Source organism: Mandrillus leucophaeus, unplaced genomic scaffold, assembly GCF_000951045.1.
Source record: "Mandrillus leucophaeus isolate KB7577 unplaced genomic scaffold, Mleu.le_1.0 Scaffold1558, whole genome shotgun sequence".
In the NCBI taxonomy this organism is placed as follows: Eukaryota; Metazoa; Chordata; class Mammalia; order Primates; family Cercopithecidae; genus Mandrillus; species Mandrillus leucophaeus.
This window is the reverse complement of record NW_012101541.1, coordinates 239,550-262,890: the sequence shown is the minus strand read 5'-3', so window position 1 is coordinate 262,890 and position 23,341 is coordinate 239,550. Positions and strand designations below refer to the sequence as shown.

The following is a 23,341-nucleotide window of genomic DNA, read 5'->3' as shown; positions in this document are numbered from 1 at the left end:
GCCGGTCTCGAACTCCTGACCTCATGGATCTGCCTGCCTTGACCTCCCAAAGTGCTGGGATTACAGGCGTGAGCCACCGCACCTGGCCATGGAAGAGGTTTAATTGACTTACAGTTCAGCATGGCTGGGGAGACCTCAGGAGACTTATAATCGTGGCGGAAGGGGAAGCAAACATCCTTCATGTGGTGGCAGGGAAAAGAAGTGCAAGTAGAGGAAGTGTCAAACACTTAGAAAGCCATTGTATCTTGTAAGTCTCACTCATTATCACGAGAACAGCATGGGGGAACCACCCCCATGGTTCAATTACCTCCACCTGGTTCTGCCCTTGACACATGGGGATTGTGGGGATTACAATTCAAGGTGAGATTTGGGTGGGGACACCGATCCAAACCATTATCAACTCCTGAACCATAATTTCTACTCTTGTGGCTAATTTGTTAGTCCTGCAAAGGTAGTCTAGTCCCTAGGCAGGAAGGGGGTTTGTTTTGCAAAAATGCTTTTATTGTCTTTGTTTCAAAGCTAAACTATAAACTAAGTTCCTCCCAAAGTTAGTTCAGCCTACACCTAGGAATGGACAAGAACAGCTTGGAGGTTAGGAACAAGATGGAGTTCGTTAGGTCGGATCTCTTTCACTGTAATAATTTTCTCAGTTATGATTTTTGCAAAGGCAGTTTTATACATTTCAGCATTACTGAACTTTTAGCAATTTAAAAAATGTGCAGTGGTTTCTCATCAGAGGCTTTTGGTGTTATTCTCTGTTCCTGGAATTCCTGCCTCCCCATTTAGCTGCCTGGAAATACCTTCATTCTCTTGTTGCTTTTCCATTGCTGCAGAGTTCGATGTTTCCACCTTTCCTGTGGTCTTAAAACAATGTATAAAGACTTCTGTCAGAGTATGAACCATACGGTATGTCAACTATTTACATGTCTATCTGCTTTTGTTAGCTTGTTAGCTCCTTGAGAAGAGGGACTTGATTTTTTTACATCTTGATTATCATTGGCTTAGTATGGTTATTGGCATATAATATGAGCTAAAATAAATGTTCAACTGAATCAATATAGAAAACATTCGGTGATTTGGAGTCCCCAAAATGAAGACTGCTTGTATGTGGTTTTGTTAGCCTTAATTTCAAGGATCGAATTTGCATAAGCAGCACTGTACACTCCCATAACATACATGATGCCATATGGATTTGTTAGGACCTATTACCATTCAGGGTCTGGAGTCTTAGCTGTCTTAGGTTTATTTTATTCAACAGTAGATGCGCTGATGGGTAGTGGGAGCCCATGGATTGCTCTAACAATCACACAGTTCCAAAATGATGAGCATTCCTGTCGTTTCCACCTGTCATCTCTGTCTTTCAGAATCTTGCCTATCTTTCAAGGGTCAACCAAAATGCTATTCCTGCAGCAGGCCTCCCTTGATTACCTCAGGGAGATCTTTTCTCTTCTTTAAAAACATGGTACCACTTATTGCCTGGCACATGCTGTTTTATTTTTACTTATTTGCATTAATATTTTATCTTCCCTTCTAGATTGCTAACTTCTTCATGGGCAGCCTCATGAAGGCCTCTCAAGAGGGAAGTGGTTCGACCTTTACCTGTAGGTAGCTAAGAGTCGTTGGAGCTTAAGTTCAAACAAAAGAAAAAAAATAAGGGACTTGATTACATTTGTATTTTAGAAATATAATCTGTAGTAATGCAGATGGGATGGGTGGGAGGCATAGACAACAATAAAAACCTACTATGAGTTCAGATAAAAGATGCTATTAGTGGAAACAGAGCTTGATGGGGGAGGGAACAGACATTTTAGAAGTTCTGTTTGCCTCCTTAGTGACAGAGTAGAGGGATGTGATAGAGAATATACAGTGATGCTTAGGCCATTGATTAGAATGCTTTTGATTACAATAAGAGAAAACTATCTCAAACTAGTTTAAGCAATAAAGGAGATTTATTGATCTACGTAACAGGAAAATTTCGGTCAGTTCACTGAAACAATCTACTATTCTCTTAGCACCACCATCCTCATAACAATAAAATGGCTACAACTTTGAATTTCTACCTCTACAAACTATTTCTTCAGAGGAAGAAATTGTACCTGGGTCCAGAGTTCCAGCCCAAATCTTAAACTTCATGCTGATTGGGCTAATCTCTCTGGCCAGGGCAATGCAGCACTCAGGCTGTTAATTCTGAAAACAGCTGGTTACTTGAGCCACGTGCTGTGGAGCTGGAGTTAGGGTCAAGTGCTGTCAAGCCACATAGCTGCTATATAATGGAGAGAGGTGGCCACAGTATTATGGGAGATAACCACAGTATCCCCTAAGGTTTCTGTGGTAGATGACATGATGTGGACTGGAATAGGAAACAGGAAAAGGTACAGGTTTGAGGGAGAAAATATAAATGAGTTGATTTTGTGAGGGTCAGGCAAGATAACAAGTAACGGGAGCATTTCTAAAGAGGGAGGAGCCTCCTGAAGGCCTCTTAAGAGCAAAGTAACTGGGCTTGTTCTAGGAACTGAGAGAAGGCTATTGGGCTGGCATCTAATGATCTGGGGAAAGACTGGATAAGATGAGGTTGGAGAGAGGCTGATGTATTTTGGGTCATGGTAGGGAGTTTGGATTCCAAATGCAATGGGAAATCAGTGACAGATCTACATCCAGTATACATTTTGAAAATAACATTCTTGTTGCTTTGTGTATACTGGAATAGATGAGACTTAGAATTGGATGCAGGGAGAACAGGTAAAAGCTGTTTCATTAGTTCAGGCTAGAACTAGACTGGGGTTTGGGGCAGAAGAAATGAAGAACAGTGATAGAGTAAGGAAATATTTTGCAGTTCAAGTTGACTGGTTCTTAAGATGGATTGGATTTAAGAGTTGAAGGAGTTAGAAGAGTTAGACTCTTAGTTTTCTGGGTTGAATTGCCATTTAAATAGCATAATATGGGTAAAACCAGAGGAGAAATAAGTTTGAGAAGAAGATAATTTTGGAAATGCAAGGTTTGAGATGCCCATTAGATTTCCAAGAGAATATGTCAAAATAGGTAGCTAAATGAGTCTGGAGCTAATGTGGAAGAGAGTCAGGGATAGAAATGTGAAATTGGCGTTCTTATCGAAATTAGCATTAATCCAGGATAATGGGTGATAAGATGTAGACCTTAGGATTTAAGATGCCCCATGAATGAGATATCCTCTATAGTCTCTGGAGTTTAGCCATTTATTTCATATGTAGTCTTGAAATTCAGTCTGTTATGTATCTGGACTTGATTTTGGTAATCAGTTGATTATGATAATTCTTTAATAAATTTTCCCTGTTTTTTACCACAGTTTCTGTCAGATCTTGGGCATTCAGGGTTGAAATAATAATACAACATACTCCTTTTGTTCTTTACTTTGGAAGAGTTGCTTAGGTTTTTGGAAGCTACTAACATTGGATTTTGTTCTTTCTCTTTTCCAGACTGACTTTTGTAAACTTTTCTGCTTAACTGTACATTTTGCTAAAACCCATAGACTTAAAAATAATTAAATATTTAAATAATAAATCATCTTTTAATATTGTAAATAATTAGTATTTCAATATAATTAACATCAATTTTAATATGTGTTTAAAATAATAATTTTAAGTATTTAATTATTTATAATATTTTAAAATAAATATTTAAAATGCCTATGATTTTAAATAAATAATATTTTAAAACAAATATTTAAAAAAATAATTAATTGCCTGATGTGGTGGTTCATGTCAGTAATCTCAACATTTTGGGAGGCTGAGATGGGAGGATTGCTTGAGCCCAGGTATTGGAGACCAGCTTGGGCAACATCATAAGACCTCATCTCTACTAAAAAAAAAAAAAAAAAATTAGCCAGGTGTAATGGCGTGGCCTGTAGTCCCAGCTATTTGGAGGCTGAGGCTGGAGGATCACTTGAGCCTACGAGTTCAAGGTTGCGTTGAATCACGATTGTGCCACTGCACTCCAGCCTGGGCGAAAGAGTGAGACACTGTCACAAAAAAATAAAAAAAAATTTTAAAAAGTAATTAATTAGTTTGAAGATGTTGTATTTTGTGCATGATACAAAATTCAAAAGATATAGAACGGTCTTCCAACTCTAACCCTCACCCAACCAATTACCTTTCTATTTCCAGATCTTGTGAATCATATCATATTAGTTCATACAGAGCTGCCTCAGGTTCTTAAATGGTTGCATGGTGTTTAGTATGGGCATAACTTATTTTCCAGTTCTCCCATTGTAAACTTAGGTTTTTGCTTATTTTTACTCTGCTAGGAACAATTCTTCAAAAACAATTATTATAAATAATATTATTTTCTAGAAGCATGTATATGTTGTGATAAATTCCCAGTAGTAGAATTGCTGCTGGGCCAAAGAGTTTATTTATGCATTGTAAATTTTCATAGATATTGCCTAATTGCTTACTAACAATGACTAAAAATGGCTTTCCTTTGTTCTCATGCTGACAAAGTGAGTTACCAACTCCTTGCTTTGCTACCAGTATGAGAGATGAAAAGTGTATCATTGCATCATTAAAAAGTGCCCTCGTTGAACACTGGAATTTGAATGATACAGTGGTCTGGATTAGATTTTATTGAATTTGTGAAATGACTATTTTACCATTATGATTGTCAATGGATACAAGTATTTTATATGGCTTTCTTTTTTAAGAAAAACTATAGCAAATAATTTCTAAGTCACTGGAGAACATTATTTGATACTATGTTTTAAATTATACATGATATAGATGTTTAATTTTCAGCATTTTAAATCACTAAGTATCTTTAATTTGCAGGTTTTATCTGAAAGAACTAATGTTGAACCTTGGGTCTGTGCCAACACCATTCGTCTATTTAATGATGATAACACAATTCCCTTCATTATACGTTATCGAAAAGAGCTCATTAATAACCTTGATGCTGATTCCTTGAGAGAAGTTCAACAAACCCTAGAAGAGCTACGGTAAGAAACCTAAGAAAGAATGAGCCTAGTGTAAGGGAAAAAGGCCAATGAGGAACAGTGAGAAAGTGAAGGATGGTGTATTTGACAATTTCAATATTTTGTTTCCTTGAATTATTGTAATCTGGATATAGTCCTCTTCTGACAGAGGAAGTCAGCTCTATTTTACTTATTTAGAGGGTGTATGGAGTCCCTCTGCTGGTGTGTTTATGCATAGCTTGAGCATGTATTAGCAGAAAGGTCATTTGCAGTAAAAGTGTGTGCCTCAGAGTTTGGCTGTCATCTTCTTTCATAGAAAAGGTTGGGCATAATGGCAAAATTAGGACTGCCAGCAAGAAACTTGAAGTACATTTTATTCTAAATCTTTTAACCATTCACATAAAACTGTCCTTTTAATTTCATAAAGTTCCTAAGTGGAGAGTTCTTTGACAGTATAGAGTTTGGTAGGAAATATGTATATTTCCTTTTCCCATACTTTTTTTTTTTTTTTTTTTTTTTTGGACAGAGTCTCACTCTGTCACCTGGGCTGAAGTGCAGTGGTGCAATCTCAGCTCAGTACAATCTCTGCATCCCAGGCTCAGGTGACTCCTGCCTCAGCCTCCCAAGTAGCTGAGATTACAGGAATGCGCCACCACGCCCTGCTAATTTTGTATTTTTAGTAGAGACAGGGTTTTGCCGTGTTGGCCAGGCTGGTTTTGAACTCTTGACCTTAAGTGATCCACCTGCCTTGGCCTCCCAAAGTGCTGGGATTATAGGCTTGAGCCACCATGCCCAGCCTTTTCCCCATACTTTTAATGGTTATGGTAATTTAACAATAATGGATTGTAAGTTTTATATGGTTCCAGAATGGAAAGTACCTTTTTAAAAAAATTATGCCTCTGGACTCGCTGTTAATAACTCAGAAATATATGTACAAAGACTATAAGACTGACCATATTATTTGATAGGGTTTATTAAAACACTTCAATGCTTATGCATTTATTGCGTGTCTCCTATGGGCACTGTGTTAATGCGTACATTCTTCAAGTGTACAAAAAAGATCTGATTAAAATTGGATTATCATTCTACTATGAAGCCATTTTAAAAGTATTAAGGGTAATTTTTATAACAAGCTTGACAGGCTTTCTGTTATTTTGGGGGAACTTGCATCTCACTAACTTTTCTACCTCTTTTGTTGACGATCTCTTAGTGTCAGGAGAATTAAAATGCTAATATGTGGAAAGTTATACTTCATTGAGAGTCAGAATCAATTAGCCAATGTAGAAGTATAAATGACTAAATCAAATAGTCTCAGATGCAAATCTTCCAGAGCCAGGCTAGGATAATCTAGCATGGGGGATGAGAATTGGAGATTACAAATCCTGTCTAAGTGGGGCAACCCTTGCTCATCTTCAGTAGATGACTGTCATGGAGGGTTGTCTGCCCAGTTTGCTGGTTCTTCCTATTTCTGAAAAGAAGCTGGTAATTTGGGTTTTTACGTCAGAAATTTCTGGGCCAAACAAAACCACTCTCGACCACACCTAGAATGCCAGCAGTTTGCAAATTCTGAAGTAAGCTTTCTGTTTGGTTGAAGGCAAGGTAATTAAGAAAGTCTGAGGGTTTGGATCTGAAACAGGAGAAAGCGTCATAAACAAGCAAGAAAATCTTGCTTAAAAATTAAACGGTAGTCTAACAATATTTGGTTGTATGGGAGACAAATAGGAGCTGTATATCAAGAATATTATTATTTTTCTTTAAAAAACACTTCTACTGCAAAAGAATTCCATTCTCTGGGTTTCTATGAACCCAGAATACATTGAATATTAGTAGAGGAATGAATATTCCTTGAAGTAAGTGGGGGCATTGACTGGAACTTAAGAGATCTTTTTCTATAATACAGAGATTTCTTTTTGGTAATGAGATATGATCTTTATTTTTTCTTAAGCTCAGCATTTTCTATAACTAGAGCATTGGTTTTCAATTTGTTAATTGCTACCCCTACATTGGAAGTAAAACCAATTTAATAAGTCGTACCACTTAAAAAATGAAATAGTAAATAGAAAATACAAGAGTACATTCATGTGGTAAAGGCAAATATTATTTCATGAAATGTTTCAATTATGCAGCATATATATGTGTGTATACTGGGTTGCAAGGTAAAACATTTTTAAATTCACTTTGAAAAGTGAATTACAGAGTATGATTCTGCATGGGAAGAGAAGTTTTCTGTATTTTTCTCTAAAGATAATTCTCTTCTTCCTTATATGCAGGCTAATAGGACAAAAGGAATTGGCTTTTTGTTAAAATGACCTGGTAGGCTTTAGCCCTTGAAAACAGTCTTGGGCTACCGTGATTATAGAAGACATACAGGTTGTAATCTAAGTACTGCATATTCTTTTCTGTAATTTACAGTCTTCTGCCTTTGGTTTTTTTTTTTTTTTTTTTTAATTTACAAGTAGATTTAATTTTCTTTTCCAGCAATCATTTTGAATAAATCATATTATCATCTGTAACTTTTGCCCATCATTTTAGCAGTACCATTATTAGGCAGATTCTATAAATAGAAGGTAATACAATAGGATGAGAAGCATTAACTATAACAACAGGATTGTATATTCACAGTGAAAACCTGTTGTAAAGTGGGGGAACTACTGTGCCCACCCTTCCTTTTGTCGTTACTTGTTTAGTGATGCCTGTAAATTGATTCTTGGAATCAGCTTTTCTACATGGAATCCTGGTTCTTCTTAGTGGGGAATGGATTGGGAAACCAATTGTGAGTGCTGGGTGTGCCCATCCTGAGCAGTGATACTCCGGTTGCAATGAGCTTACCTAATACCTATACCTTGGTTTTCAAGTATCGTTCTCCTGATTCCAGGGCTGGGGCAGGGAAACTAGAAGATAAGCCTGAAATATCATATGCCAGAGAATAAGGAAGTGCTCACAGGATGACAGGGACATGTCAGAAGGACACAGAAGCTAGCTTGAAGGGGTTACTTTTGGTCAAATCTGGAACAATTTGAATATTTAGATAAATGATAGCAATGGATTGTAAGCACTAAGTAAAATAAGAAACCATTAAATTTATAGTGATGTAAATAAATCAGTGAATAAATTCAAAGTTTAATGAGGAATGGGGTAATTATATAGTCTCAAAGTACCTCTCCACAAAATACTTATAATTACAAGAGGAATGAAGAGTACCTGTATCGTGGAGAAACCCACAGATGCAACCTTAATCAAATGATCAAGGTAATCAGTAATGGGACAAATCAAAATCATGTACCAGCTAATAACGTGTAATAAGAAGAACACAGTATGACTTCTATGATATTTCTGCCAAAGATGCTCCATCTGTATATAATTGTGAGGAAACATCAGAGAAACCCAAGCTGCAGGACATTCTACAAAATAACTGTCCAGTAGCATTCAAAACATCAAGGCCTTATCAAGGAGAGACTGAAATACTGTTTTAGCTTGAAGGAGACTGTAGATGCACGCCAACTACATGTAACCCATAATTCTTAACTGAATCCACTATAAAGGATATTATTGGTACAGTTGGTAAAACCTGAATGAGGTCTGCAGATTAGATGGTAGTAATATATCAGTGTTAATTACCTGATAATGATGGTTATTTTGTGGTTATGTAGGAGAAGATTTGTATTTGTAGGAAATCACACTAAAGTGTTGGAGTGGAGGGATGTTAACTTATCCTCAAACAGTTCAGAGAGAATAAAGTTCCTTTTACTTTACCTGCAACTTTTCTGTAAGTTTGAGGTAGCTTTGAAAAGAAAGTTTTGACATACAGTTTTTGTAGATTACAAAAGTTTCTATTTTCAGGGCTGTTGCAAAGAAAGTTCATAGTACAATCCAGAAAATTAAGAAGGAGGGGAAGATGTCTGAGTGCTTGTTAAAAGCCATGCTGAATTGTAAAACTTTTGAAGAACTAGAACACGTGGTAAGGAACCCTTTTTATCTTTTAACATAATACCTGAATATATTGTAATTTGGGTCTTCTTATGATTAAAGAACACCAAGAAATAAAAAGCTAACGTCATTAGCCACCATTATTTAATGCAACAAAATATTCTTTATTCAATAAATATTTATAGAGTGTTTTTTTGTATGCTAGTTACTTGGGTTTACAAAGATGAATAAATACATAGTCTTTCTCTCAAGGAATTTCCAGTCAAGTAGGGAAGGACAGTAGATTATACAAATGTGAAGCTTATCAGAGAGGGCTGAACTAGAGATCCAGATGTGGATGTCTTCAGCCTGTAGTTGTTACATGAAACCATGAGAATGGAAGAACTCACTCAAGAAGGGTTTGTCAGCAGGTCAGGATTGACTACTGGAGGATACCACGTTTTGAAGTGTGGATGGAGGATGGGAGAGCATAAAGAGGTAGGAAAAAAATAGAGAAGTATGAGGAGAATCAGGAGATGATGGTGCCCTGGAACAGCAGGGAAGAGAGTTTTAGATGGAGGTTATGATCAGTGGTTATGTGTAGCAGAGAAGTTTGGCAAAATAAGGACTGAAAAAAATATATGTATTTGGTAATTAGGAGATCATCATGAATTTTTGTGATACCATTTCCAGCAAGGTGTGTGAGAAGAGAAGCCAGATGGTGGTGGGTGTTAGAGTGAGTGGATTAAGAAGTAGAAGAATTGGCTGGATGCAGTGGCTCGTGGCTCATTCCTGTAATCCCAGTACTCTGGGAGGCCGAGGTGGGCTGATCACGATGTCAGGAGTTCAAGACCAGCCTGGCCAAGATGGTGAAACCCCGTCGCTACTAAAAATACAAAAATTAGCTGGGCATGGTGGCGGGCGCCTGTAATCCCAGTTACTCAGGAGGCTGAGGCAGAGAATTGCTTGAACCTGGGAGTCGGAGGTTGCGGTGAGCTGAGATCACGCCACCACACTCCAGCCTGGGCTACAGGGCAAGACTCTGTCTCAAAAAAAAAAAAAATTTGTGGGGGGAGGGGGGGGAGGGCCTGTAACCCCAGAAACAGGGAGGCTGAGGCAGAGAATTGCTTGAACCTGGGAGTCGGAGGTTGCGGTGAGCTGAGATCACGCCACCACACTCCAGGCTGGGGACAGAGTAAGACTCTGTCTCAAAAAAAAAAACAAAACAAAGAAGTAGAAGAATTGTATGTAGCACACTTTTAAAGGAACTTGCTGGAGTTGAGGACTTTGCAGTCCAAGCAATGAGTTTTTAAGATGAGTGAAACCAAGCAACTAATTTAGCATATAGAAAAATATGAAGAATAAGAGAAGGCACATACCATCTTCTTACAGTAAGCGTTTTCAAATTAGTTTTAATTCATCTCTGAAGGAAGAAGAAAGGATTGAGGAAAGGGTTTCTTTAGCATTCTCAGTATGTCCTCTAATTTTGTATCCTAGTTTTAACTTTTGTTTTTTTAAAACTGAATCATATGCTTTCTGCCTTTATTTTCTAGTCTGCTCCATATAAAACTGGGAGCAAAGGGACTAAAGCCCAGAGAGCAAGACAGCTGGGCTTAGAAGGAGCAGCCAGGGCACTGCTTGAGAAACCAGGGGAGCTCAGTCTGCTATCATATATTAGGCCTGACGTTAAAGGTACTGGCTTTATTTACAGAGATCAACTTTGTTTCTTTTTTTTTTTTTTTAATTTAAAAACGTGTGTTAAAAAAATGTTCTGTTAAGTAATGATTATACAAAAGAATATTACAGCGTATGTAGAATAATTGAAATAAAACAAATCCTGACATACCTATTGAGTAGCCATTCAACTTTTCTCTGTTGATGAAGTGCCTATTCTAGTCTTGCCCGTTTTTCTATTGTATTGTTTTTCTTTTTAAAATGATTATTTTAAAATATTTTTTGTCATTGATATGTGTTGCAAATCTTTTTTTCCTAGTTTGTAACTTGTCTTTTCACTTTCTTTATGGCATCTCTTGATAAATAGGTATTAGTGGAGTTTTATTATAGCTAACCATCTTTTAAGCTAATAGCTGTGTTTTCTTTTTAAAGAAATTCCTTCATATCCCAAATTTATAAAGATTCTCCTATATTGTCTAGTAAAGCTTTTATTTCTAAAAATTTGTTTACTTGTAAAAGTCATAAATATTCTTTAAAAATGTCAACAGTTTTGACATCCAGGAAGTGTAAAGCGAAGCTCCGTTCTCACACTTCTACTCTAGGAGTAAAGTGTCTTTTTCTGAAATTTCCCTCCAAGTGTATCTTCCTATTTTGTGTGTGTGCATGCACAACAGAGAATAAGAGAGGGAAGAAGTAAAGGAGAGATATTTCTAAGAAAAACTCAAGGAAAATGACAGTTGATAAATGTCAAGGTGCATTTTTTTTATTGTAAAAATGAGGCTTAGAGTAAAAACTTCGGTTAAGAGTGCCTTTTTCTCAGGAATTTGCTGTTAAGATTGAGTGGGGAGATTGATGTTCTGGTGGTGTCTACTTTGAAAAAATTATTTTTTTAATATTACGAAATTATATAATTAACATGTGCAACATGATGTTTTGATATACATGTATTAATACCTAGTGAAGTGAGTACTATAGTTAAAGTATTCTATACATGATAAGCAAATTAACGTATTCATCTCACATAGTTACCTTATTTTGTGTTAAGAGCACTTAAAATCTGTCTTAGCAAATTTACAGTACACATTACGATATTATTAACCATAGCCCCCGTGCTGTATGTTAGAACTGTAGTCTTTTTCAGCCTGTGTAGCTACAACTTTGTACCCTTTGACCTACGTCTTTCCACCCCACCCCCACCTCCAGTTTCTTTTGTCCTTCTGTGGATCCCATAGACTGGGACATGTAAATGTCTGTAGGGGGCAGTCTCTGATAACAAAATCCACAGTATGTACTAACCTGTAGAAAATTACAGCATACCATAGCCTGTTTTTATTTTAAATAACCCAGCAAATGTGAATTTGTGATTTAAAAAACCAAGTAGGTGTGTCTGTAAAATCTAGATATCTGTTCATACCCAAACACACTTATCTTAATGTTTGGAGAAGGGCAATAGTGAAAAAGTAAAATAGGATATTGTGAATTTAGAGGTGGGTTGAAATGAATAAAATTCAAATTTGTTTAATTTTTAATGTGTATTTATAGTTAGATTTCCAAATGGTTGCAACACTTAATATTTTAATAATAGCTAAGACTATAGCTAAGCATTAAGTTAACCACAGTAGGAAACTATCTGTGCCCAGTCATCGTATGTTTTATTAAAATGGAATGTTGAAACTTTCAGAATGTTAGATGCACAAAGGCTTATCGACTGTTTTTATTTTTATTTTTCTCCTTGTGGTTGATTTTCTTTCCTTCTACTTCTCACTACCTTTGGTACCAAGTCTCTTGAGTTCTCTCACACACTGAGTTCCTACTGGGTAGGTTTTTGATAACCGTATCTCTTTGGATTGTCATACATGGTGAGGCTGCTGGAATATATGACAACGGACATTTGGTGATACTTCTTATAAGGTGGATAGTTCAGGGTCTAGCACAGTTACAGTAGTACTGTACTAGCAGACATATCAGGACTTCTGTTTGCTTTACTCCCTCTTTCCTTTACCCCGATCAAAAATGTAGAATTATTATAAGTAAGTCTATATAAGCTAGGTACTGCTTTTTTTTTTAAGTTTGATAGAAATGTTTTCTCCTTCTCTTTGTCTCCTCCTTCTTTATGTTACACACAATCATGATCACCCTTAATTTTGTTTTTCTAAAAAAGTTTCATAATCCTATCATTCTTGAAAGAAATATTTAAGAAACCAGATAGTTCCGTGTTTTTTTTTTCCCCAATAGAAGACACTTCTTGCTTGCTTGCCACAGACCAGTAAGCATTTGGTCTGAATCATAAAGCTATACTGTGCCACAAATGGACTATGTCCTGGGATATCCAAAATACTACTTTCGTGTCCAAGAGGAAGTAACTGATTGTTCTGTCATATATAAGAAGAGGTAGCTTAAGTGCAGAGAAAGGGAAAAGAAATGTTGGCCTTTCGGTTTTTGTTTACAGGTGTGGAGGTTTGACGATTCTCTAGCTGGAAAGATTTCATTTTAAGGCAAAGGGTATGATTTTCTGGTTCTGTGGACCATATTTCCTCCTTATTTAACTGAGGTGCTAAACTTTTGGAACATCTGTTATCTTTGACTTTTAAACCCACAAGGTCTATTCTCTTTGATTGGGAAAGGAGCTTTTTCAAAACACAGAAGACTTTCTTTTAAGATTATTTTTCTCCCTGGTTGGACTGAGAAGGGGAATGTAATTTGAAAGAGTGTCCCAAATGACTCTGGTAGTTTCTGTCTCCCATTGAGAACCACTGCTGTAGAAGTAGCTCAAGGCATTTCCCTAGCGGCAGTTTTTTAAAGTTGAATGGGTATCAGAATTATCTGGGACACTCCATAAAAACACTTCAGTTCCACAGTCTAGGAATTCATAGTTGTAACAAGTACCTGGTATGATTTTATTTTTGGGTCCTTAGACTACACTTTACAACATTTCTCTAGAGCTCTAGCACAATTTTAATTAGATTCATTAATTACATAAGGTTTCAAATTATATTCCCCTCTTATGATGGGGGATTTTCAAAGGCCCTTTCTTATTGCAAGGTCTATAATTTCTTCTGTTCTCTGATTCCATTAATGGTTCTCCCTGTAGATTCCATCTTTACTACTGACTTATCACCCTGGTGTTGTCATTAAACTTCATGTAATGATGCTCTGAGATACTTGGAACTCCAGGAATTAGTTCTTGTGAATGGTTTTCCTAGGTGATGACTGAGAGAGCCAACACAAGAACAAATGTTTATTGAGTGCTCTACGTGCTATAGCTGTTTTAAGTCCATTAGATATATAGTCTTCCATCTCGTAAAGGTAATTTGTTAATGAAAATTCCCTCATAGGAAAGTTTTCTTAAAATGTAAATAGAATTCCTATTAGTTTCATTAGCTAAATTTCTTTTTTTAAATTTCTTTAAAATGTAGTTGACCCTTGCCTAATACAGAGATTAGGAGAACAACCCCCAGCCCCAACTCCCTCTTCAAAGTTGAAAATTTAGGTATAACTTTTGACTTCCTAAAAACTTAACTATTAATAGCCCACTGTTGACCTGAAGCCTTACTGATGACATAAAGATGACACATTTTGTGTGTTATATGTGTTATAAACTATATTCTTACAATAAGGTAAACTAGAAAAAAGAAAATGTGAATAAGAAAATTTTAAGGAAGAAAAAATATGTTTACTGTTTATTAAGTGGAAGTGAATTATCATAAAGGTCTTCATCCTCATCATCACACTGAATAGGCTGACGAGAAGGAGGAGGAGGAGGAGGAGGAGTTCTTTCTCAGGAGTAGCAAAAGCAGAAGAGGTAGAGGAGGTGGAAGGGGTGATGAGAGGCAGGCACCCTTGTTCCAACTTTTATTGTGATTAATCCATGTAGAAGTGGACCTGTGCAGACCGGGTGCAGTGGCTCAAGCTTGTAATTCCAACACTTTGGGAGGCCGAGGTGGGCAGATCTCTTGAGGTCGCGAGTTCGAGACCAGCCTGGCCAACACAGTGAAACTCCATCTCTACTAAAAATACAAAAATTAGCCGGGTGCGCACCTATAATCCCTGTTACTTGGGAGGCTGAGGCAGGAGAATCGCTTGAACCCAGGAGGCAGAGGTTGCAGTGAGCCAAGATTGCACCACTGCATTTCAGCCTGGAAGACAGTGAGACTCCATCTCAAAAAAAAAAAAAGGGTCCTGTACCCATGTTGTTTAAAGGTCAACTGTAAACATAATTACTTATCCTAACACAACCAAACTGATCTTTTCTATTTATTAATTATGCCATAATAAATGTCCTCCTGTCCTCTCTTTGGCTTTTGTACCTTATTACTCATTAAAACTTTACTTACAGGAAAACATACATATAATAGGCAGTGCTTGTGTAATTCAAGTTTAATGCAAAAAACTTTCATGCAAATAGAATGATAAAGACAAAAGAAATGAAACAAAGCAGTGCAAATGATCTCTCTCCATAAGTCAATATCAGAGAAACCTTGATCTACAAGATTCATTGCTATAAATTAGCAAATAAGAAATGCTTAAAGAGAACTTAATGCCCATCTGTACACAATTTAACTGTGAAGAGGAACAACTGCATGAAAGCTCTTGTTTTGTGCTTTTGAGATTTGTGAAATTCAAATGGGTCGTTGAAAATGTGAATAAATGCCCCATAATCCAAAATAGAAATTGCTTCTAAAGGATAATTTTTTTAAACAAATGGAGTACTGTCCCTTTGGTTTTGACTCTATTAATATATATTTCCTATAACGTCTTTAATATTTGTAATCACTTCATAAAGAAGGTACATAATGATTCCATTTTTATAGGAAACTTAGGTACAGAGAAGTCAAGTAGCTTGCCCAGTGTCTCACAACTGGCAAATGGTAGAACCAGGATTAGACAAGGCAGCTGGCTCCAGAGATGCATTTTTACCACTGGGCAATATATTATGTATTATGTCTGTATTATTGCTTTTGGAGACTTGTTTTTGTTACAAAGGGAAGCTAGTATACCGCTACAATATCTTTCTGTCTTAAGGCTGTCAACTTAAGGTTTTATTTTGACTGGAATTAATTTACTGTGATTTAATTATAGAATTTAAAACCAATCTTATACTTTTTGTTTTTGTTTTCCTTTTTACCCTTCTCCTAAAGGGCTTTCAACGCTTCAGGATATTGAAATAGGAGTGCAGCATATTTTAGCAGACATGATTGCTAAAGACAAAGACACGCTTGACTTCATTCGGAACTTGTGAGTAACTCTTTTATGGAGTTTTCTGCTTTATGGACTCGTGCTGTTAAGGGTCACACGGTTAGTGCTAATACCAATGTTCATTAAAAACTTTGTTTTCAGACCTTTTTTTTTTTTAAGGAGCAGAACTCTTTGTTCAAATAGCATAACCGAAATATATAAAACAGATAAAAGTAAAGTTGTTTTAATTGAATTCTGGGCAGGGAGCCTGGAACTCTGCCTACTCACCCTCTTTACACTGAGGCGTCTCAGTGGAGGGGCCTGATGAGTTTAAAAACCATTGCCTTACACAATATATATGAAGAGAGATTCATGTCCTTTAGAGTGGCATTGCTTTTTAAACATGTTGATTGTGATGTATGCTTAATTTTATAGTATCTCGTTTCTGGTGTTTACCAGTGATTGGCTTAATTTGAGAATGTGTAATATCAGATGAGGGTAAAAGGGCTGACCTCCAGATGATTTTTAGCTGTTGGGGGAGCAGCTTATCTATGGGATCACAGTCCCAGTTTATCAGACATTAAAGATCTTTGACCTAGAGCCTTCTTGGGCTTATGGGTTTTATGCCTCATTACAAAAACACATTAATTTAAAACCCTATTTTTATATATTTTGTTCTTTTTCTGCTGTGTATCAGAAGAGAAGACACGTTTCTGCCAGAGGTCTGTTCTCCCTCTCTCTCCCTCCACATATTTAGCTGTTTGAGCTGTGCCGAGAAGAGGAAAGGAGATGACCTAGTTGACTACTGTTGCTTGTCAGGGTTTTTTGTTAGTACAAGACAGATAACTTTTCTATTTTCTCAGTGGCCCCAGCAGGAATGAGTTGAAGCAAAATTCTTGCTCAGGTTTTAAAATGTGTTTTTATAAGTAATTATGCTGCTTAAATTTGGTTCAGTATTATAAATTGTTATTGGAAGCTGTCTTGACACGTCCTTTTGTTTCTCTTTTTTTTTAGTTTTTAATTGACTGTGACTGCCTAACTTGGTGATTAGAAAAGTCTGATATTTAGATCAGAGCTGTTGGTTTGATTTCTATAGAGAGTTTTGATCTTTTACATAATTGCAGATGGTTTCTGAATTCATTTAGGCATTTTATGGGGAGATTGAGTAGATATATAAATAGATCTGGAGGACTATGCTAGTATCAATAGGCAAAGAGTCCTCTTTTGGTGGGGCAGTAATATTGATTTCATAGCTGGGCATCATTAAAAAAACTCACTTGGACTTTTTTGCTATCCTTATTTCTATACTTTACTAAAGCACAAATTAATAACTGCTTGTTTTTTGAACACTTGGGTATCTGAACAGGTGCCAGAACAGACACGTTTGTATCCAGTCATCTCTGGCAAAAGTGTCCTCAAAAAAGGTAAATGAGAAAGATGTTGATAAGTTTCTGCTCTACCAGCATTTTTCGTGCAACATAAGAAGCATTCACCATCATCAGGTAAATAAACTGCATGTGCATGCTGATACAGTAATAATGATAATATTTTAGATTTGCCTGCTACTTTACTAAGAATTTAAAGAATTTTATGTCAACTGTTTTCTTTTTTCTTTATATAAATTCTTATAATATTGTCATATCCTCGCCACTTCACAAATTGGGAACGAACAACCCAGAGCAGTTAGTTAATAAGTGACATTGAGAATTATAGGAGAGCTGACAATATAACATTTTAGGTATCTTGACTTTTTGGCTGGTGATCTTTTTGTTAGACTCTGCTTCCTAGTATCCTTATATTTGAGTTCAATTCTGGATCTCTTCCATGTGAAATACAAATCTGAGATACCTGATTTAGAATAAAGTGTGAGAGGTCTCATTTAGTTATATAAATCATAGTCATTGTACTTCAGTCTTTTAGTTTCATTTTTCAGTTTACTAAATTTTTTTTTCGTAAATGTAGTCATAGGCTATATCTATGTTGTGGAATGTAGCTTTTAAATTACATAGGGAAAAAAGAGAGGAGATAACCAAAAATACAGTAATACTGGAATTTATATTTACATATGTAGCAACCTTTATCAGTGCTCCTTATTTCTTTTTATGGCTTCAAGTTACTATCTAGTACCCTTTCATTCCAGTCTGAAGCACTTCCTGTACTATTTCATGTAAGGCAGGTCTACTAGTGACAAACTTCCTAGTTTTTGTTTTTTCTGGAAAATCTTAATTTCTCCTTTTTTTAAAAAAATTTATGTTTAATTGTGGTAAAATACATTTAACGTAAAATGTGCCATCATAACCCTTTTTAAGCATACAGTTCTGTAATGGGAAGCATAGTTATATTGTTGTGCCACCAATCTCCAGAAATTTTTTATCTTGCAAAACTGAAACTCTATGTCCATTAAACATTTCCTTCATTTTTTTACAGAGAGTTTTTTAAAATATAGAATTCTTGGTTGATGGTTTTAAATTTTTCCCTTTTAATACTAAATATACCATCCACTCTTATGGTATGGCCTCCATGGTTTTTTATGAGGAATCAGGTGTTAATCTTACGATGCCTTATTTGTGACAAGTCTCTTCTCTCTTGCTGCATTCAGGATTCTGTGTCTTTATCTTTTGACAGTTTGATTATAATGTGTCTTGTTGTGGGTCTTTCTGAGTTTATCCTACTTGGAGTTTATTGTGATTCTTAGACGTGTAGATTAATGTTTTTCATCAAACTTGAGAAATTCTTCATAATAATTTAAAGAAAATATCCTTTCTGTGCCTTTCTTTCCTCTCTTGGGTCTCCCATTATACGTAGAGAGTATGATTGATGGTGTCTCACAGGTCTCGGCCTCTGTTCCTTTCCTTTCTTTAGTTTTTTCTTTTTTCTCTGACTGTATATTCCCGTTTGACCTGTCTTCAGGCTTGTTGATTTGTTCTTTTTATTCAAATTTGCTGTTGAACCCCTAGTACATTTTTTATGTCAGTCATTGTACTTTTCAGCTCCGTAATTTCTATTTGGTTCTTTTTTATAATTTCTAACTCTTATTTTTCTATATGGTTGAAAGATCATTCTCCTGGCTTTCTTTAGGTCTCTGTTCATGATTTTCTTGAATTCAGCATATTTAAGAGAGTTAATTTAAAATCTTTGTTTTGTAAGGCCAATGTCTAAGCTTCCTCATGAACAGTTTCTTTGTTTTTTTTTTTTTTTTTTTTTTTGGTAAAGTCTGTATATGTTGTATATTATAACTTGGTAACTCTGGAAATCAGATTCTGTCCCCTCCCTCGTGTTTGTTGTTGCTACTTGCTTTGTGGGGTGGTTTGTTCTAGTGACTTTTCTAAACTAGTTTTGTAAATTTTTATTCTTTGTTATGTGTGTCCACTGAGGTCTCCCTTGTTAGCTTAGTAACCATCTAGTTATTTAACAGAGATGCCCCTGAATGCCTGGAGCCAAAAACAAAAACAAAATAAACCCTAAAAGAAAAAACCCCAAACTCTCCCAGACTTTGCAGATTGATTCTTTGTTGGGGCACTCCTTCAACACTTAGTGAGGCCACTAACAGCTCTGCCTTAGCCTTTTCTTCCTGTTTGCATGGAGCCCAAAGTTCTTTTAGAGGTGAAAGCTTAAGGTTCCCTCAGATCTTTTCAGAGCATGCACCCTAGCCCTCAGCATGCCCAGGAATTTTACAAAGCCCCTTTTCCCTCAAATATCTCATTTCCACGCTTATTTTTCACAGGATTTTTGGTCTGTGTGTTAGTTGCCCCCATGTTATCCCTTACCCCTCATGGCTGGTGCTAATATGTTTGCCTTTAAGTACTTTTGACAAAGGCCACCTGGGAGGCTTCTTCTGTCCTGAGTAAGCTCCAAGGCATGTGAAATAAAGGCAAGCCCTTGAGTCAGTTCCTCAGGGACCCACCAGACATCAAAACACACAACCGTAGTTATTTGAGAATAAGGTCCATATTGCTCCTTCTGATAAGAGCAACCTGCCCTAGGAAAGTGGGCTGTCATCTTCAGAGGCCACCGCTGAGCTGGAGACTGGTGTAAGTTAAAAGTGCTCTCTTATAGAAATTCTGCAGCTTCTTTCTGTAAGTGTTTCTTTCGTTGTTATAAAATTTTTATTAGATTCCATAGTTGTGAAAAAGTTAATTCTGATGGTTTTTGCTACCTTACCTTTGTGGAGGGATGATATTTAGAGTTCCCTACTCCACAATTTTCAGTGATATCACTCCTAACAACATCTTTAAAGTACACGATCTCACGCTCCTTGTTCTATTCCAGAGCTGGAGTGTGGCTTTTAACATTATATAAAGTTTTCTTTATTACCTTGTTTAATGCTTTTTATTCTGAAGTCTGCTTTGGTATGAGGATTGCCTTGCAACCCGCGCTTTCTTAAAGGAAACTGACCCCACTCTTGTTTTAATCTCGGCCCTAGAATTATATTAATGCTTGCCCTTGGTCCTTTTGCCAGAGCTTTCCAAAGTCTTTAGAGTGAATGAAACTTATTCTGTAGACTAGTATACAGTTGGTAAACTTTTTCTGTAAAGGTCCAGTGAACAAATACTTAAGGTTTTGTGAACCAGATGGCTTTTGTTGCAACTACACAACTGCTGTGTAACACAAAAGCAGTCATAGACAATACATAATGAATGAGCATGGTTGTGTTTCAATAAAATTTTATTCACAAAAAACAGATGGCAGGCTGAATTTGGCCCATAGGTCATAGTTTGCTAACTTCTGCTCTAGTGAAGGATCTGAAGAAGGGTATATGTGTACAATATTCTCTGAGTTCTTACACATTCAGAATTGTTTTCTATGGCCTTAAAACTTGAAGGATACATGTGCATAACGTGCAGGTTTGTTACATATGTATACTTGTGCCATGTTGGTGTGCTGCACCCATCAACTCGTCATTTACATCAGGTATAACTCCCAATGCAATCCCTCCCCCCTCCCCCCTCCCCATGATAGGCCCCTGTGTGTGATGTTCCCCTTCCTGAGTCCAAGTGATCTCATTGTTCAGTTCCCACCTATGAGTGAGAACATGCGGTGTTTGGTTTTCAGTTCTTGTGATAGTTTGCTAAGAATGCACATGTACCCTACAACTTAAAGTATAATAATAATAAATTAAAAAAAAAAAAAAAAGAAAAACAAAAGCAACTCTCATGGTACCTGGCACATAGTAATTGTTCAATAAATTGCGCTTTTAAAACTAAAAAAAAAAAAAAAAAAAAAAACTTGAAGGATAGCTTGGCATGGTATAATCATTTTTGTTTGCACTTTTTTTCCTTAAGTTTCTTGAATATGTTGCTCTGCTGTTGGCTTCCTTTGTATATTATGTTTGAAAAATCTGATGCCAGTATAATTCTCTGTCTCCTAGAAATGCAAAGAGATGGGTTCTATGTTGTGTTTTATTTATTCTCTTTATTGGTTTTATAGTTTTTTGATAAAGGGAGAGGGAGATTTGAAGTTAGGAAACTGTCAGTGTTTTTCAAACCTGGAATTTCTCAAAAAATAATTTTAAAATTTATTTTTCTTCCTATCTGCATTTTACTGCTATAAAGAGAGAATAATAGAAAAAACTAGTATTCCTAACCTTTCATGTAATACTTAATTTTCATCATTAAGAATGTGATTATTTGGCATGGTGGCGCATACCTGTAGTCCCAACTACTCAGGAGCCTGAGGCGGGAGGATTGCTTGAGTCTAGAATTTCTGGACTGAAGTGTGCCATGCCGATTGGGTATTCACATTAAGTTCAGTATCAATATGGTGACCCCACAGGAATGGGAGACCACTGGGTTGCCTAAGGAGGGGTGAACTGGCCCAGGTCAGAAAAGGAGCGGGTTAAAACTCCTGTGCTGATCAGTAGTGGGCTTGCTCCTGTGAATAGCCATTGCCTTCCAGCCTGGGCAACAGTGTGACCTTGCCTCTTAAAAAAATAAAAAAGTAATTGTTTTTCGTTTAAGATGACACAGATGTGAAAAAATTTTGTTTTGTTGTAACAAGACATGAAGAGTGTTGGATTATCCCACAAGTATTTCCTGAAAGGTTATTTTATGTTGGGTCCTATTTAGGGTATGGAGGTAACACGGCCCTTGCCCTTTTGAATATTTGAAATGTTTCACTATTGTATCTAAAGTTGTCAACTTTACTTTTGTGCACGCTATATTTACTGCATCAGGTGAAGTAGTGAAGTACATACTTTCAATAATTTGAAAGAAAGTATGGTGAAATTTTACATACCTAGTTGTTATAGTCTACTGACACAGGTATAACATAATGAAAAATAATTTTTAACAGTGCCAGTGACTAAGTATACTAACATTCCTTTTGCAGAAGTAGATTTTCTGTCTTATTTTGTCCACCTTTTATGTTTATTTAGTTTTATTGCAACTTTGGAAAAACATGAATGCTTTCATTCTGTTAAAACCTAGCCTTCTAATTTCTGCTTGAAAATATTTTATTGGGCTCTGCATTTTAACTGCTGTGTTTAACACATGTGGCATTCTGAGTTAGTGACTGAATTTAAGATTATGATTGACACAGGCTTCTGGGTGTGACGGTATTCGGGCCTGGGAAAGCAGAGCATTTTGGAAATGTCAGTTTTGAAAAACAGCACTGCCCTTTTACGAACTTTTTAGTTTATCATGCACAGGCCGGAGTGATGATATGCTAGGTTACAAAAACAGCTTCCCAATTCCTGTAGTGCTGCAACCTCATGTCCCAACTCTGAACCTTACTTTTCAGCCCTTATGTAAATACCCTAGCACATAGTATCACAGAATACAGAAATGAATGCAAATGATGAAAGACAGTGTGGTGAAGGAAAATTACTGTGGAACTCTCTCCGAGTACTGTGGGAATAGCCATTAATAGCTGCTTAGTAAATTCTTCCAGCTGCATCGTTTTTTCTTTCTTTTTCAAACTGGTCCTTAGTGTGATCTTTTCTACCACATGAATTTGTAGCTCAGTCTTCACATTCTCTCATGGGAGTTTCTGTTCCTTATCTTTATTGGTGTGTATTTTCACTGACATGCAATTTCCTGTGTCTTATACTACCTATTTCCTGTTCAGTGTCACCATCTGCAATAATTCTGCTTTAACCCACTACTCATTTTCAATTCCAGTTTCTGTCCCAAGCTTTATTATTTCTGTTACCTTACTCCCCTCTCCACCATGGGTCTTCCTGTGTGTCAGGATTTTTTGTAAGTTTGACATATTACATTACTAGGTATGGTAAAAAAGAGCAAAAATCCTCCAATAATGTGTTGTGATGTTATGCCATAGTTATATAAATCGGAATTAAATAATTCTCCTCTATATTGTTGTACTCTACTTGAATTAATTTATTAGAGATAATTTCTTGTATGAAGAACTTCTGTTTACTAAGCTGGCACAACCTATGGCAAATACGGAAGTCTCTGCTGAGCTCAAACAAGTTTATTTTGTATTCACAATTTATTTCTTTGTAGATAGTTCTATGCAGTATTATTGAATATATTGTTTTATGTAAGCTTACTTTTTTTTTTTCCTTAGACAATATCTTGCTCTTTCACCCAGGCTGGAGTGCAGTGGCAGAATCCCACCTCATTGCAACTTCCACCATGAGGGTTGAAGGCATTCTACCACTTCAGCCTCCTGAGGAGCTAGGAC

General features: G+C 36.4%; 1 protein-coding gene across 1 annotated transcript in view; it reads left to right on the top strand.

The window, feature by feature from the left end:
* The window catches only part of SRBD1 (S1 RNA binding domain 1), a 217,082-nt gene that overhangs the window by 21,435 nt on the left and 172,306 nt on the right, over positions 1 to 23,341 (top strand). Inside the window, exons 6-10 of the mRNA XM_011975429.1 lie at positions 4,800 to 4,966; positions 8,783 to 8,900; positions 10,402 to 10,540; positions 15,661 to 15,757; positions 17,064 to 17,199. Coding sequence (XP_011830819.1) covers positions 4,800 to 4,966; positions 8,783 to 8,900; positions 10,402 to 10,540; positions 15,661 to 15,757; positions 17,064 to 17,199 — 657 coding nt within the window. The remainder of the gene's footprint in view (positions 1 to 4,799; positions 4,967 to 8,782; positions 8,901 to 10,401; positions 10,541 to 15,660; positions 15,758 to 17,063; positions 17,200 to 23,341) is intronic.